Source organism: Dipodomys merriami, unplaced genomic scaffold (genome assembly GCF_024711535.1).
Source record: "Dipodomys merriami isolate MVZ:Mamm:240054 unplaced genomic scaffold, mDipMer1.0.p SCAF_3297, whole genome shotgun sequence".
Taxonomy (NCBI): Eukaryota; Metazoa; Chordata; class Mammalia; order Rodentia; family Heteromyidae; genus Dipodomys; species Dipodomys merriami.
In genome coordinates this window covers 1-16,426 of record NW_027204823.1, presented here as the reverse complement: position 1 = coordinate 16,426, position 16,426 = coordinate 1, and the positions used below count along the sequence as shown (strand labels likewise).

Here is a 16,426-nt window from a genome sequence, read left to right as displayed (position 1 = left end):
AAAAATTGCAGCTCTAGGGGCTGGGAATGTGTCTTAATGGTAGAGTGCTTGCCTAGCATGCATGAAGCCCTGAGTTCTATTCCTCAGTACGATATAAACAGAAAAAGGTAGAAGTGGCACTGTGGCTCAAGTGATCGAGTGCTAGCCTTGAGCACAGAAAGGCTCAGGGACAGAGGCTAGGCCCTGAGTTCAAGCCCCAGAACTGGAAAAAGAAAATTGCAGATCTCAGCCAGATGCCAGTGCCTCATACAAGTAATCCAAACCTCTCAGGAAGGATGGTAGTTAGAAGCCAGCAGAAAAGTTTACAAGATTCTAATTTAATTTCTAATTAACCAGCAAAAATCTAGATTGGAGGTATGGCTCCATGGTAGGTGGAGCATCAGCCATGAGCAAGAGAACTGATGGAGAATATAAGATCCTGAGTTCAAGCCCTGGTTAAAAAAAAATGCTGATGCTCAATATTGACATGAATAATTACATTGCATTGCCTAAGTATGAACAAGAATAAAATTTTGCATAGGTTTATGATTATATAAAAGTAGATTTGCAAGTTACATGCCAACAGAAGTATAACATATAACAATGTAGTACCAGTAACATTGAAACAGATATTATTAATGAGATGGAAGACATTGTTTTGTTTTGCTGGAGGCAAATATAAAAATCACTGCAGGCAATATAAAGATGATCAGGGCCACAGCTACACAGTTTCTTTGGGGTTCAATGGGGTTAGGTCATCCTAGCCACATATTGGTCCTCTACCATTTGAATCATGCAGGAAGCATTTAATCCCAGTAGTTCATCTGCAGAACATTTATATATTAGAATAACCTATTCTTTTTCAGTAGCTTGAGTAAAAGTCTTATATGCGCCGGGCGCTGGTGGCTCACGCCTGTAATCCTAGCTACTCAGGAGGCTGAGATCTGAGGATCGCGGTTCAAAGCCAGCCCGGGCAGGAGAGACTGTGAGACTCCTATCTCCAATAAACCACCAGAAAACCGGAAGTGGCGCTGTAGCTCAAGTGGTAGAGCGCTAGCCTTGAGCTGAAGAGCTGAGGGACAGCGCCCAGGCCCAGAGTTCAAGCCCCACGACCGACAAAAAAAAAAAAAAAAAAAAAAAAAAAAAAAGTCTTACATGCATAAAGAAAAAGGGTAGAAGCTGAAATCCTAGGATAATCCTAAACTATTGTTACATTAGTGATCATGTAGTGTGTGTGTGTGTGTGTGTGTGTGTGTGTGTGTGTGTGTGTGTGCTCGCGCGTGTGGGTGCAAGCATGCCAGTACTGGAGCTAGAACTCAGAGCCTGGCACTGTCCCTGACCGTTTTGTACTGAAGACTAGTTCTCTATCACTTGTGACACAGTCTTACTTCTAGCTTTTTGCTGGTTAATTGGAGAGTCTCACAGACTTTCCTGCCCAGGCTGGCTTTGAACCGATATCCTCAGATCTCAGCCTCCTGAGTAGCTAGCATTACAAGCCATGAGCCACTGGTGCCTAGCTGCATTAACTGTAGTTTTAAGAGAAGACTAAGGAGAAGGATCAAAGAGTTGACATTGATCAAGATGCATTGTACTCATAATCTGACTTGTTGAATCAAAACCCTTCTGGTACAACTCAAGTAAAAAACCAGAAACAATAGATTGAAATGAAACACATTTAAAAACATTCTGACTCTAATTTGAGAACAGTGCACTGTCTCCTACTTTTGTTGCTGTAAAGGCACCAATGGTAACTTCTCTACTACCTGCTCCAGATGCCGGAACTTCCACATTCCAGTCATGCCTTTGCTTCTTTAGGCTCCTCACCTAGCAGTATCTTAGATTAAGTCCCTGGAAATAGAAAATGTCTTGGGAATGAGTGAGCTGGAATGTTCCAGGTCAGAAAGAGAAAGGGAAGGAGAAGGAGCCAGGGGTAACCAGTGGGGTAATCAGAGAGACTCACCTTACTCAGCTCTACAAGAACAGCCTGCTATTATTTCCAGAACTACTCTTGTGGATGCCCACCTACTTCACAGCTGTCCTTACATGGCTGACCAAGGATCCCAGCTATTGCCTCCATTTGGAAGGAGGACTGAAAGGACATGACACTTTACAGCACTGCCACCACTGCACTGGAGTTGTTAATGTGCTACCTTGCCAGTGTACTTCAGAGTCAAGTTCACAGGCCTCCACTGAGTGGCAGGGTATATGACAAAGTAGGGTGGGGGAGAGGGGGCTGGGGGTGGGATGGGGAAGGTGTCTCACTAGTACCAGGCAGTGAGGAAGATGATCTCACCAAGTTCTTTATGCATCCACCCAGCCTCTGGACTCTCTGGGTTTGCCTTTGTCTAAATGTCCCTATTATCTGGGGGTGGGAAGGGGAGTATGTGCAGGGGGTGGGAGAGGGTTGAGGGGAAATAACCTTTAAGAGAACAGTGTCCAGATTGGAGTTGTGGCTCAATTGGTAGAGCACTAGCCAATGAGTAAAAGTATCAGGTACCAAGTTCAAATCCCAGTCTTCAACTAAAGAAAAGAAATAACCACAGTCATTTCATTTTTATATATTACTCCATTTTATTAAATAAATGAAATGAGGTTTACACTACATATTCCTACAATGCTTAAATAAAGAGCATAAAGTATAAAGGTTTATAAAGAAGGTATATTCTACATAACATAGACTACTTCTAGCACATGGTTAAAGATGAATAGGAGCCACTCTTTAGTAGTACAGATCAGCAATGCTTAGCATCATGAGTTCACAAATCCATAAAGAAACCAAGAAGCAAAACATTTCCTTCAACTTAGTCATAAAAGTTAAAAAAAAAAACAAACACAAAACACTACTGGACATTGGTGACTCACCCCTGTAATCCTAGCTACTCAGATGGCTGAGATCAGAAAATCATAGCTCAAAGCCAGACCAGGAAAAAACGTCCATAAGACTCTTCATCTAAAATTAACCAGCTAAATGCTGGAAGTGAAACAGTGGCTCAAGTGTAGAGCACTAGCTTTGAGCAATAAAGCTTAAGAGAACAGTGTCCAGGCCCTGGGTTCAAGTCCCAGTGTCAGCACGCACATATACACAAAACAAAATAAAAACAAAAATAACAAAATTTAGAAATCCTTTAGTCATATTTGAGCACTGTCCAGAGGAAGAGAGGGCTATAACAATACCCAGGACAAAGAGGATCAAGTTTCCCAAATCCTTAAGTTATTTCCTGGTTAAAAATTTCAACCATTGCATTAATTCCAGGAAACAGAAAAAGCAGGTTAAGATCCTGTTCTATAAGGCACATAATAAATCTCTACCATATTTTTGTCTTAAAATTGCTGAAGTTTTCCAGTAAAGTTTTGAGTTTCTTTTTTGTCCATAATAAACTGGTAATTTGTCTGACATTTGCCCTTTATAACAGTCTTTGAAATGTATTTGTTTCTATTTCAGAAATTACATACTTGAAAAAAATAAAATATTTTCAACATTTTAGAAAAGTAGCTCAGATGAAACAACCTTTTAATTCAAAGAACTCAAAAGTGAAAGATTCTCAGCAGAAAGTCTATTGCTTAATGGAATGTTCTGATAAGAAAAAAAAATCTTTTTTAACATGTAGTTCAATGCCAGAGGCAAGGCCTGAATGAGCTCAGAGCCTCTACTGCCATCTAGTGTCTACACCACCAATAAGCTATCAATGATCCTTCTTTCTCTCTTTTGAATTTTTGTCTTAGTCTTTTGAAGACTCTGTCTTACTTGCGGAAGTAAAATTCTACTTCATAAGGTCCTTTTTCAAAGGAAGCATTAGTAAAGAAGACAAAGTGAAAATGACTTGGAGAAAAAATGAATGATTCCCCAAGAAAATCTATTCCTTTCTGTCCCAAGAAAGAAGCAGCCAGGGACATAGCACATAATGTAGAAGTAACCTGCCCTAGAGCTGGAGTTAGCGTGTGGTTCTCAAAGGCAGGCCTGGGGCTAGGAGGAAGTCAACAGTGCTTGCCTGCAGTGCATAAAGCACTGGGTTCCATCCCAGCACCACAATAATCAAAGAGCAGACTGGAAGGCATCCAAGTAAATCTAATCCGTTTCCAGCCTTCTACAGGTAGAAAGCTCTTGGGGCTCTAAAAGTCATCTTTCATTTTAAAAATGTGAGGAAAACAAGAAAGAAGGAAAATGACAAGCAAGAAAAATGATTTGCCGTATCATTACAAGAAGGAAAAAAACATGTAACAGAAACTAGATAAAAAGATATCATTTGGGACTAGGGCTATAGCTTCAGTGGTGAAGAGCTTTCCTTATTTGAGGCCCTGATTTCAGTCCCCAGCCAGGAAGGAAGGAAGGAAGGAAGGAAGGAAGGAGGGAGGGAGGGAAAAGAAATTGTCTTTTTTAACCCTTAGGTACAATTAATATACACTAAAAGGAATGACAGGAAAATAAAAGAGATGTTGGGGATGGGTACCAGCTACAGGGGGAGGGTGACTGAGGATGGATACAGTAGAATATGCCTATATAAAAAACTAAACAGTGAAACCAGTTAAAATTGCTTTTAAGAAGGAGGTGGCTAAAAAGCCATAGAAGGTGTGAGGTTGATGGAGTCTACTGGAAGCATATATAGAAATGTCACAAGGAAACTTCCCTTCTATACAAATAATATATGCTAATACATTTCTTTTAAAGAAAAGAAAAGGTGGTGTGGCACTGGTGGTTCACAGCGCAATACTAGCTGATGAGGAGGCTGAGGTCTGTGGATCACGGTTCAAAGCCAGCCCAGGCAGGGAAATCCATGAGACTCTTATCTCCAATTAATCACCACAAAGCTGGAAATAGAGCTGTAGCTTAAGTAGTAGAGCACCAGCCTTGAACAAAAAGCTCAAGACCATGAGTTGAAGTCCATGCTAGCACAAAAAGAATTTTTAAAAGAATCACACAGCCAATTCCTAAAATTACCTGAGACAGAAGTCAAACAGCTTCAAACATCTTCCACCAACACACTCCAAACAACATACACTGGTAATTTTCAAAGCCAACACATCACACCACCCTGGATTAAGGTGTTAACATATTTTAACAATTCCTCACAAAGGTAAAGTCTTCAAAGGCTTAAAATCACTTATTATAAGTGAGAGATCCTGACAAAGTCGGAAATTTTAAAGCAGTGCAATACTCTGAGGATCTACTTCTAGCACTGTCTATACCTGGGGTTAAAAAGTCCAGGTCTTCACAGCCTGAAATATCTTCAGTCGACAAGCAGCAAGAGCTTCTCGCAGTTCAGAAACAGCAACATCCTCTCAGAAGCTGCATCACATGGTTTCCAGTGCTTTTTCAGAACAGTCAGAGAAAAGTAGCATCAGGAGCTCCTCTTCCAAAAGAAAAAACATACAGTGCCTGTATTCTTTTTTGCTGTTGTTGTTGCAAGTTTTCTATAACAAGAAATATGTACTTGTGTATATGATTGTGGGTATCAAAGGGCACTTCAATGGTAAGGACTGGTGTTTGGAGGTTACAATTCAGGCCATTAGCACTGGCGAAGAGCATTTGATGCTGACACACAGCAATCGAAAGAACCCAGTCTTCATCTGTGGCTCCCATCCCAGAGCTGTGATGAGCCAAGTGAGAAGCAGAGTGGAATACAGAAAGCTCAACTATTGCAGAAGTTTGCGCTTTGAGAAGGTAGTCTCAGGCAGCCTTGAACTTGTGTCACAAGTCCAGTTTCTTCAGCTGCTCATAAGTCACAAAGAACTGGAGTTATGGGTTAAGGCTGTCAAATGAACCCTTCATTAAGTGCGATCTTCTCAACTCCAAGAATAAAAGCAGGGGCTGGGAAGATGGCTCAGTGGTAGAGTGCTTGCCTTGCATGCATGAAACCCTGGGTTCAATTCCTCAGCACCACATAAGCAGAAAAAAGCCGGAAGTGGTTCTGTGGCTCAAGAGGTAGAGCACTAGCCTTGAGCTGAAGAGCTCAGGGATAGCGCCCAGGCCCAGAGTTCATGGAAGCAGACTATCAATTTGCAGACCTACATGGGCAGACCCATACCACAGACCTTATCAAACATAGAAGCCCCATCCTAAAACTCCTCAAGCTAACAACCCGTAAATGTGTCCAAGGTCAGTTTGGAACAGAAAGACCACAGCTGAGATCTGATTGGTTTCTGTGCCACTGCAACAAGTCTTAGAAAGCTTCCTTGGTAAGCCTTGCTTTGGAGGAAAAAACAGAGAAAGAGAAATAATCAAGCCAGGTGCTAGTGGCTCACACCTGCAATCCTAGCTACTCAGAGGAGATCTGAGGATTGCAGTTCAAAGCCAGCCCAGCAGGAAAGTCCATTGGGACTCTTAGCTCCAACTATCATAAAAGCTTGAAGTACAGCTGTGGCTAGCCTTGAGCAAAAGGATCTCAGGGACAGTGCCCAGGTCCTGAATTCAAGCCTCTGTAACAGAGCACACACACACACACACACACACACACACACACACACACACGCACACGCGCACACGCACACGCGCACATGCACACGCGCACACACCCACACCCACACACGCACACACACGCACACACACACTAACATTCCTCTTCCTTAATTCTGCCTTTGCTGCCTCTGGCTTTCCAAGGAAGAGTTTAGGCCAGCCAAACACCCCCACAGCCAATTCCTGTGTGGTTATCTTCACACAGTCTCTACAGGAAATATTCTTGGGTCTTGTTATTAACCACATCCTTCCCCAGAGTAGCTAGAAATACCAATCCTTGTTGCTCTGAAATTATGAATACTTTTAGCTCTTCAGCAGGATCCAATGAGATATTTATTGCCTTATTACATTTCAATAACTATTTAATTATTATTAGTATTAGTATTAGTATTATCTGGTAATACTGAGGTTTAATCTCAGAACCTCTCACTTGCTATAGTGGTATTCTACCACTTGAGCCATATATCCAGCCTTGCTTTTTGCTATTACTTTTCAAGATAAGGTCTCATAAACATTCTGCCCAAGCTGGCCTTGAACCAAGCCTTTCTCAACTTCCTGAATAGCTAGGATTACAAATGTGAGCCCTCAATGCCCAGCTGAAAGATAAGTCATTTTAATAATTTATATTGTTAAACTAAGATCAGTGTCTAGTACCCAGACTTTATATTTCCTGAAACAGAAACATAATAGTTATGTCTTAAAGAACTCAAATAGGAAAGAATTTACTTTTAAGTTAATAATTTGCTAGTTTGTATAAGCAATATTCTTTGTTACATTATGTTTTTCAAATCCACTACAACAGGAAAGGATACAATGATATTCCAGGGACCAAGCCTCAGCCAATTAGGCCAGAACCCTTTATACAGGGCAAAAAATCCTTCATTCTTCCACGTCTGTTAAAAAGCAAACAAGAGAAAAAGATTGAGTGTCCAATTTCCCAATTATATTGAATGCTTAATAGTTGTCAGACTATTTTCATAAAAATTGAACCATGGCATGAGTTTTGGCTCAGTGATTGAGTGGAAGGACCACTCAGCAATATTTGCCCTCTCTGGGCACCGGTGGCTCACGCCTATAATCCTAGCTACTTAAGAGGCTGAGATCTGAGGATTGCAGTTCAAAGCCAGCCCAAGCAAGAAAGTCCATAAGACTCTTATCTCCAATTAACCACCTGAAAACCAGAAGTTTGAGCACTGTGGCTCAAGTGGTAGAGCGCCCTCTATAATATTGATGTTTGGTGTCTATGTGTGAAGATGACATTAGGAAACTCACTAAAAGTTACTAAACAGGGCTGGGAATATGGCTCAGTGGTAGAGTGCCTGCCTAGCATGCATGAGGCCCTGGGTTCAATTCCTCAGTACCACATGAACAGAAAAAGCTGGAAATGGTGCTGTGGATCAAGTGGTAGAGCACTAGCCTTGAGTACAGAGAGGATCAGGGACTGCCCCAGGACTAGCAAAAAAAAAGGAAGAAAGAAAGAAAGAAAGAAAGAAAGAAAGAAAGAAAGAAAGAAAGAAAGAAAGAAAGGAAGGAAGGAAGGAAGGAAGGAAGGAAGGAAGGAAGGAAGGAAGGAAGGAAGGAAGGAAGGAAGGAAGAAAGAAAGAAAGAAAGAAAGAAAGAAAAGAAAGAAAGAGAGGGAGGAAGGAAGGAAGGAAGGAAGGAAGGAAGGAAGGAAGGAAGCTACTGAACAACAGAGAAAGAGAGCAACTGATGAGGTTAATCTCATTAAATTATTCTTTTTTTTAACTTTTTTTTTGTCAGTCATGGGGCTTGAATTCAGGGCCTGGGCACTGTCCCTGGGCTTTTTCTCTCAAGGCTAGCACTCTACCACTTGAGCCACAGCGCCACTTCCAGTCTTCTGGTGGTTAATTGGAGATAAGAGTCTCACAGACGTTCCTGCCCAGGCTGGCTTTGAACTGTGATCCTCAGATCTCAGCCTCCTGAGTTAGCTAGGATTATAGGCACCAGTGCCCAGCAATCTGATTGAATCATGTGAAAGTAAGATTACCATGGTGAAGTTACCTTGTAGGAACTACACTTTATAAAAAAAAAAACAAAAAAAAAACAAAAAACAAAACCAAGCATCAGTGACACATCTATAATCCTAGCTCCTCAGGAGGCTAAGATCTGAGAATCATAGTTCAGAATCAGCCTGGGCAAATCCAAGCTACTCTTATCTCCAATTAACCAGAAAAAAGTTAAAAGTGCAAGTGTGATTCAAGCCAAGAAAGAGTATGAGGCCCAGAGTTTAAGCACCCAGTACCAGCACAAATAAATAAAAAGGTAGAATGAATCCTACATGAAGCTGAATGAACAGGAAACTAGATTTAATCTCAATAGGCTCATTGGCTTCCATGCCACTGGGGTTTCTTAACAGGTCAGAAATAAAAGATTCAGGGGCTGGGAAGATGGCTCAGTGGTAGAGCGCTTGCCTTGCATGCAGGAGGCCCTGGGTTTGATTCCTCAGCACCACATTAGCAAAATGAAAAAAGCCGGAAGTGGCGCTATGGCTCAAGTGGTAGAGTACTAGCCTTGAGCTGAAGAGCTGAGGGACAGCGCCCAGGCCCAGAGTTCAGGCCCCACGACCGGACCCCCCCCCCCAAAAAAAAAAAAGAAATAAAAGATTCAATGATAGTAAAGATTTCATTCAGAGAAAAGGGAATGTGGCTTAGTGGTAGAGTACTTGCCTGTCCAAGGCTTTAAATTCAAACCCTAGTATCTGCCCCCTGAAAGATATCATTCAGAAATGTCTACTTTCTAAATTATTGGATAGATAAAGGAGACAAGATAGGGGAAGAGAGATAAGGAAGAGTAATGAAGGAATTGAGTCTGTATTATATGGTCATGTCTCATGTCAAAATGAACCTCCCTTCGTTCAACTAAGTGATGTGGCAGGAGCAACAGCAACACTATGTTCTTGGCTTTAGTTGGTCACCATTTTTCTTTCATGACATTCAAGTCAACTTGTTTCTCATTTAAAAAAAAAACACTCTAATGCAATACTTGGATATATGGTGTGCTAGCATCATGCCAGAGAATTGGAAGAGGTGGTTCCTAGTTCTTGGCTGCTGGCAATCCAATGGGAAGACAGTGGACATTCATCCACCCACGAACAGGAAGCCCAAAGCCCAGGTTTCAGAACTGAGAGTTACAGAAGACTGATGCACTCCTTTGAGAGAAGTGTCTGGATAGGGACTTTTCTAGTCTCCTTCTAGTCTCACTCCACAGGCAGAAAGTGGATTTTAGATACAGTTCTGTGTTTACGGAAAACAATACTACTTTATTGCCCTTCGGAGCACAAGAGAAGGTATTCAGAAAATAAGCTTTTATTTCTCTCTATTCAACTATATTTTTGTACTTTTGTCAAAGTTAACCTCAGCTAGGGGTGGTGGCCTGTGCCTGTAGTTCAAACAAACAAAGCTAACCTCAATGTGGCCAAAATAAGGTGGCACGTGTCTATGTAAGAGCTTTAGAGTATCACTCAGCGGTTGTTTGGTTGATTGTATTAGGGCTTGAACTTGTTTTGCTCATAGCTGGGGCTCTACTTCTTGAGGCTACAGACCTTCACTTCTGGCTTTTTTCTCTTAGAGAATACTTGATTAGTTTCTGTAATCCATTTAGTCACTTCTGGTTTTTTGCTAGTTAATTGGAAATAAGACTCTGGATTTGTCTGCCCAGGCTGGCTTAGAACCATTATTCTCAGGTGTCAGCCATGTGGGTAGTTAGAATAACAGGTATGAGTCAGAGGCTCTCAGCTTCATCTTAGTTTTAGGTGTAATAACTGAATCACTGAAGTCACAATATACACATGTATACAATTTACAACTTTGCATAGACATGCCCATCCTCACCTGTAACAAGCAATCCAGGGTACCTGTGTAGCCAGAGCAACTGCCATCTCGAAGAACTCTCTGATTCATCATTCGTGTTCTCACAACGTCCACGGGGTTTGAGGCCAGGGCCCCCACGAGACCGCAGGTGAAGCTCGAGCTATGAAGACAGGATTGGAAAAAGGCAAAAAGTCAACCACTACTCAACTCCAACTACTCCTGTCAAAGGCAGAAGTTAGCCTCCTTGCCAAAACATGTGAAATTAATATGGAATACAAACTTCTTAAATGTAACACTGACCATTTGGCTTATAAACTCCAGTTATAGCTAAGAACACCTTTGAAATAGAAAATTAAAAAAAAATGCAGTGAAACACGAAGGAGCAGTCTCCAAAGGTGATCTATTCCATTTCGTTACTTGAGTAGGAGTTGGTAGTGGGTCAGAGTAATGCTACCCATATCAAGTTAATATTGTTCCTACAGATCAAACACAAAGATATCTCCACGATTCTGGCCTCCACACGTGGCAGGTTCTACTAAACTCTCTGTTTTACAACAGAACTCACTAGGTGTTGATTATTTTGTCTGATCGCTGATGTAAATTTTCAAATATGTAAATACTTTTATAATAAACTCCCATAATATTTTTATAAAGTTATACTCTCTTTCCACCCTAACCTCATGCCAACCTGTGGGTAGGGAAAAAATGGGGGAAAACAAGAAAAAGGTGACATTACCATACTCATAACCTGGCTTACAGAAATATAATGCCTTTGTACAACTATTTAATAACAACAATTTTTTTTAAACCGTATAAACATACAGGAAGTGGGTATAGACCGTGTCTCCCATGAGACCCGAGAGCATCAGATGCTTCTTGGTGAAGTCATAGACTGGAAGTTCCACACCAACAACAATAGCTGCCCTCTGCGCCGTGAGGGACACGCCCTAGTAAAAACATGGATGATGAGAGGATTCAGACACTGCTCTACAGAGCACAAGTGTTCAAAGGTTTCCACTCCACAAATTACAACCAATATTTTTGTTTGTTTGTCATCATGGGGCTTGAATTCTGGGCCTGGGTTCCTGAGCTCGTCAGCTCTAGGCGAGTGCTCTACCACTTGAGCCACAGCACCACTTCCAGTTTTCTGATGGTTAATTGGAGATAAGAGTCTCACAGACTTTTCTGTCCAGGCTGGCTTTGAACCATGATCCTCAGATTGCAGCCTCTTGAGTAGTTACAATTACAGGAGTGAACCATCAGTGCCCACCTACAACCAAGTTTTACATGTTCCTGTTAGTAGGTAGAAATGTAGAGTGACACAGTAAAAAAAAATAAAAGGGAACACTCAAAAAGCTCAAAAGCTCTAAGTTCTAATGCTGACTTTAGCACCAACTATATATGGTCTTGGGGCAGATCTTGACCAGGACAACATACTTCTCAGAGGCTTTGGCTTCTTTATCATACTGAAGGGTCAACCTAGATGATATGTAGGATCTGTTTTATGAGCTACAGACTAAGTTACCTAGAAACAGCACACCACACCAGCATAAAAAACTGACTTCATGGGCTGGGAAGGTGGCTCAGTGATAGAGTGCTTGCCTAGCATGCATGAGGCCCTAGGTTCAATTCCTCAGCACTACATAAACAGAAAAAGCCAAGAGTGGTGCTGTGGCTCAAGTGGTAAAACGCTAGCCTTGAGCTGAAAAGCTGAGGGACAGCGCCCAGGCCCAGAGTTCAAGCCCATGACTAACAAAAACAAACAAACAAAAAACTAACTTCATTTATAGTCCCAAAACCATATTGACCAATCAATGAAACTGGAACCCAAAAACATTTAAAGATTTAAACAACAGCCAGACACCAGTAGCTAAAATTAATAGAAATATGACTAATTGTAAGCCAGGCACCAATGGCTCATGCCTGTAATCCTAGATACTCAGAGACTGAGATCTAAGGATCATGGTTCAAAGCCAGCCCAGGCAGGAAATGAGATTCTTATCTCCAAGTAACCACCAGAAAACAAGAAATGATGCTAAGAAAGTGGTAGAGTGCTACCTCAAGCAAAGGACTCAGGGATGGCACCCAGGCTCCAAGTTCAAGCCCCATGGATGACAAAAAAAAAAAAAAGAAAAGAAAAGAAATATGAAAAATTTTTAAACAAGAAGAAAGTTAAAAGAAGTGAATGAGTTGGATCTGTTTTGTAGCTTACCTTCCACAGACCTCTTGTTCCCTCTTGCTGATAAATGTGAATGAAGTTACCTATCATCCCTCCTTGGAGATTGTTGCTTTGTGCTTGCATTCGGATCTAGAGATTATTTAAAGACCAACATGAGAAGGAAACCAGTACATTCACCACCACCAACAACCACTTCTGAAAATCATTCTAGCTACTGCTTAATATTCCTTAGAACAAACTGGATATAAATATGGCTACTTTAAAATGTCCTCAGGAGGAAGTGGCGCTGTGGCTCAAGTGGTAGAGCACTAGCCTTGAGCTGAAGAGCTGAGGGACAGTGCCCAGGCCCAGAGTTCAAGCCCCAGGACCGACCAAAAAAAAAATAGTGTATCTGAATAAAATGTCCTCAGGAGATTAAAAAGCCTATAAGGATTAGTTCTTAGGAACCCTAAAATTTCTACAAAGTACCTAGTAGAATCCTATATACGCCTTTATTAAATTTTAAAAAAAAATCAGGGAGCATGAGCAAGCACTAGTAGCTCATATCTGTAATCCTAGCTACTCAGGAGGCAAAGACCTAAGAATCGAGGTTCAAAGCCAGCCTGGGAAAAAAAGTTTCTGGGACTCTTATCTCCAATGTAACTACCAAAAGTCCAGAAGTGGAACTATGGCTCAAGTGTCCAGAGCTAGCCTTGAGCAGAAAAAACTTAGGGTCAGTGCCTGGGCACTGAGTTCAAGCCTCAAAACTAACAAAAGGAAAAGGGAAAAAGAAGACTTTTGGGTAAGACAGAAAATAATATAATTTGACTTTAGGTTACCAAACAGGAATCAAAAGTGATGACAATTCTGAAGGCTTGATGTGATTAATTAGTTATGCATCAAGCATGAGCAAACATGGTTCTGAACCTGCTCCTAGCCATAAGTATTTCCAACCCAGTGGACCAAAAGGTATGCAAGTGAGCTGGCCAAAGGATGGCCACATGATGCTGTTATAGTCTGATGCACTTGAACTTACTAATGATCCTCACAACAGCCACAAGGGCCATGTGGCCAATATTCTACCAGATACATGGTTGATGTAGCTCTTTACCTTTTTTTTTTCCCCAATACTGGGGTTTTAACTTAGGGCCTCACACTGTCCCCTGGCTTTTTCCACTCAACAGCTGATGCTCTCTACCAGTTGCCACACCTCTACTTCCAGCTTTTTGGTGGTTATTTGGAGATAAGAATCACAGAGATGTGTCTGCCTCTGCTGACTTGGAACTGTGATTCCCAGACCTCAGCCTCCTGTGTAGGTCGGATTATAGGCATGAGCCACAGGTCTCAGTGCCTTGCTTTCCTAAAAATGAAAAGGGTTTCACACTACTTAAAAAAAATCTAGCACCACTACCTTCTAAGGAAACTGTTTGGTGCCACCCTAATAGTGGAAAAGAAACTAAAATACAGGAATTGCTTTCTTATAAGCCCTGAGATATATTTAAGAAATTAATAGGAGTACAGGTTTTTTTCCCCTTTAGTTCTTTTACCCCAGTGTAAAATAAATCTGTGGCCTCATACATGGAGAACAACTCAACATGTTCATCTATTTTTGAGGCTAGATGATGAGACCGGAGGACCTCTGAGGACAAGGCCCTCCGCCCACTCATGTGGGAGGCCCAGCATGCAGAGCAAAGCAGAAGCATAGCTTACTAGTTAAATAGTGGAGGGGGGAGGGGTACTCTAGAAGGGTTCAGGAAATAGCTCATGTAGACTTTATTTAGTTAGTCCCTAGTCTTATTCCAAAAAGGATTTAAAGAGGTTGTATTGCTAGTATTCTCAGTACGTTCATCATACCCCAGTCCTTTTGTTAATATTTTGTTACTGCGACAGAGACTTACTAACTTTGCCTGGGTTGGGCTCCAATTCACAATCTTCCTGCCTCTGACTCCCCTGTAGCTAGGATTACAGGTCTGTATCTCCACCCCTGGTAACCCATGTTCTGTTGTGGCAGGGGCCAATACTGGGGTTTGAACTCAGGGTTTCATGCTTGCCAGGCAGGTGTTCTACCACTTGAGCCACACCTATAGCTTTTTTCACTTTAGATATTGTTCAGATAGGGTCTTGGCATTTTTACACTGGACTGTGATCATCCAACCAAGCCTCCTGCACATCTGGGATCATAGATGTGTACCACCATGTCTGGCATGTTTGTTGAGATGGAGTCTTGTAATTTTTGCCTTGGTTTGCCTAGAACCACAGTCTTCCCAACTCCATTTCCCAGGTAGCTGAGACTCCAGGCATACCAGTCATGGTGTTGCTATCCCATCTGGCTTTATGAAGCAATAAGCAAGGGAACAAGGAACTCAAATACATCCACACCCTAAAATTTTCTTTTTTGTACAATCACTAAAAATCTTGTCTCCAAAATGAATTCTACTTTAGACCTATCTGTATCAATGGGAAATCCACTTAGTGAGTATTTAAGACTTAGACTGCATGACATAAATTATGAACAGATTCACCTATATTATATTTCATTATCTGAATGTTGCTCCCAATTAGAAAATGTTGAATGTGGGACCAGCATGGTGGCACAAGTATATAATCCTAGAACTTGAGAGATAGAGCAAAAAGACTGCAAGTTCAAGGCCAGCCTGGGTGAATGAGGCCCTGTCTTGAAGAAAATAAAGAGAAAAGGAAAAAGAAAAAAAAAGTAAAGGAAAAGAAAGAGAAAGGGAAAAAGAAAAAAAAGTAAAGGAAAAGAAAGAGAAAGGGAAAAAGGAAAGAAAATGTGAGATGTGTCCCTAAGATATAGCTAGCACAGCTTACTTTTAGCACATCGGTTGGATTGGCAATGGCTGAAGATATGACTCCAGAAAGAATTCCACATATGACGTTGATCAGTAGAGTTTCATCTGTAAACAAAGACAAAGTATTTGGTTTTTTATACACATGGAGTTCTTTCCATATGCCTCATTAACAACTCATTCACCTTAGAATGAAGACAGGTGTGCTCTTTGAATCAAGCAATTTAAAAAGGAATACTGCTGACTAAAGGAATTTTGCTTGGCCAAATTTCTTGATATCTAAAAATCAATTGGGGGCTGGGAAGGTGGCTCAATGGTAGAGCCCATGCCTTGCATGCCAGAGGCCCTGGGTTCGATTCCTCAGCACCACATAAGCAAAAAGAAAAAAGCCGGAAGTGGCGCTGTGGCTCAAGTGGTAGAGTGCTAGCCTTGAGCTGAAGAGCTGAGGGACAGTGCCCAGGCCCAGAGTTCAGGCCCCATGACCGGACCCAAAAAAAAAAAAAAAATCAATTGGAATCATCATGCAGAGTGAGGGACTATGGGGGCTGGGAAGTTGGCTCAGAGGTAGGGTGCTTGCCTCACATGCATGAGGTCCTGTGTTTGATTCTTCAGTACCACATAAACAGAAAAAGCAGGAAGTGGCGCTGTAGCTTAAGTGGTAGAGCACTAGCCTTGAGCTGAAGAGCTACGGGACAGCACCCATGCCCAGAGTTCAAGCCCCACGACCAACCAAAAAAAGTGAGGGACTATGTACCAATTTAATTTTATGTGGCTTCAGAGCCACATAAAATTAAATGAGGCAGAATTCTTAGGAGAGTAAGAGAAATTCCCAGGAGATAACATGAGGATTTATTAGGCACAGGAAGTTTCTAAAGCATAGGATATGTATTTAGTTTGACATCATCAAAGTACTTTCAAGGCTCTTGTTCATCTCTCTGTTAACAGGGACTGGTAATCCCATTCATTTGAAGGAGACAGGGAGAGATAGAGAGAAGCAGTTTTATGAATTAAAACAAAGCCCCAGAACCAACCAGCCACAGTCTATTAGAACTCAGAGCTCCTGGAACTGGAAGCATAGCTCAAGTAGCAAAGCGCCACCTGTGAGAGGGAAAAGCTGAGTGACAGCAAGAGGCCCTGAGTTCAAGCCCCAGTACAGGCACCAGTGAAAGAATACAGAGCTCTTAACACTAAGAAAGTATTT

At 41.6% G+C, this 16,426-nt stretch overlaps 1 protein-coding gene across 1 annotated transcript; it reads right to left on the bottom strand.

The window, feature by feature from the left end:
• Nucleotides 1–2,525: 2,525 nt before the first annotated feature.
• LOC138841781 (kidney mitochondrial carrier protein 1-like) lies at nucleotides 2,526–15,333 on the bottom strand (the record flags this gene model as incomplete). Its single annotated transcript, XM_070042667.1, has 6 exons — nucleotides 2,526–5,707; nucleotides 7,243–7,323; nucleotides 10,282–10,420; nucleotides 11,083–11,207; nucleotides 12,473–12,568; nucleotides 15,248–15,333. Coding segments are annotated over 6 exons (569 nt in total), but the record flags the coding sequence as incomplete, so codon positions are not given.
• Between the last annotated feature and the right edge of the window lie 1,093 nt (nucleotides 15,334–16,426).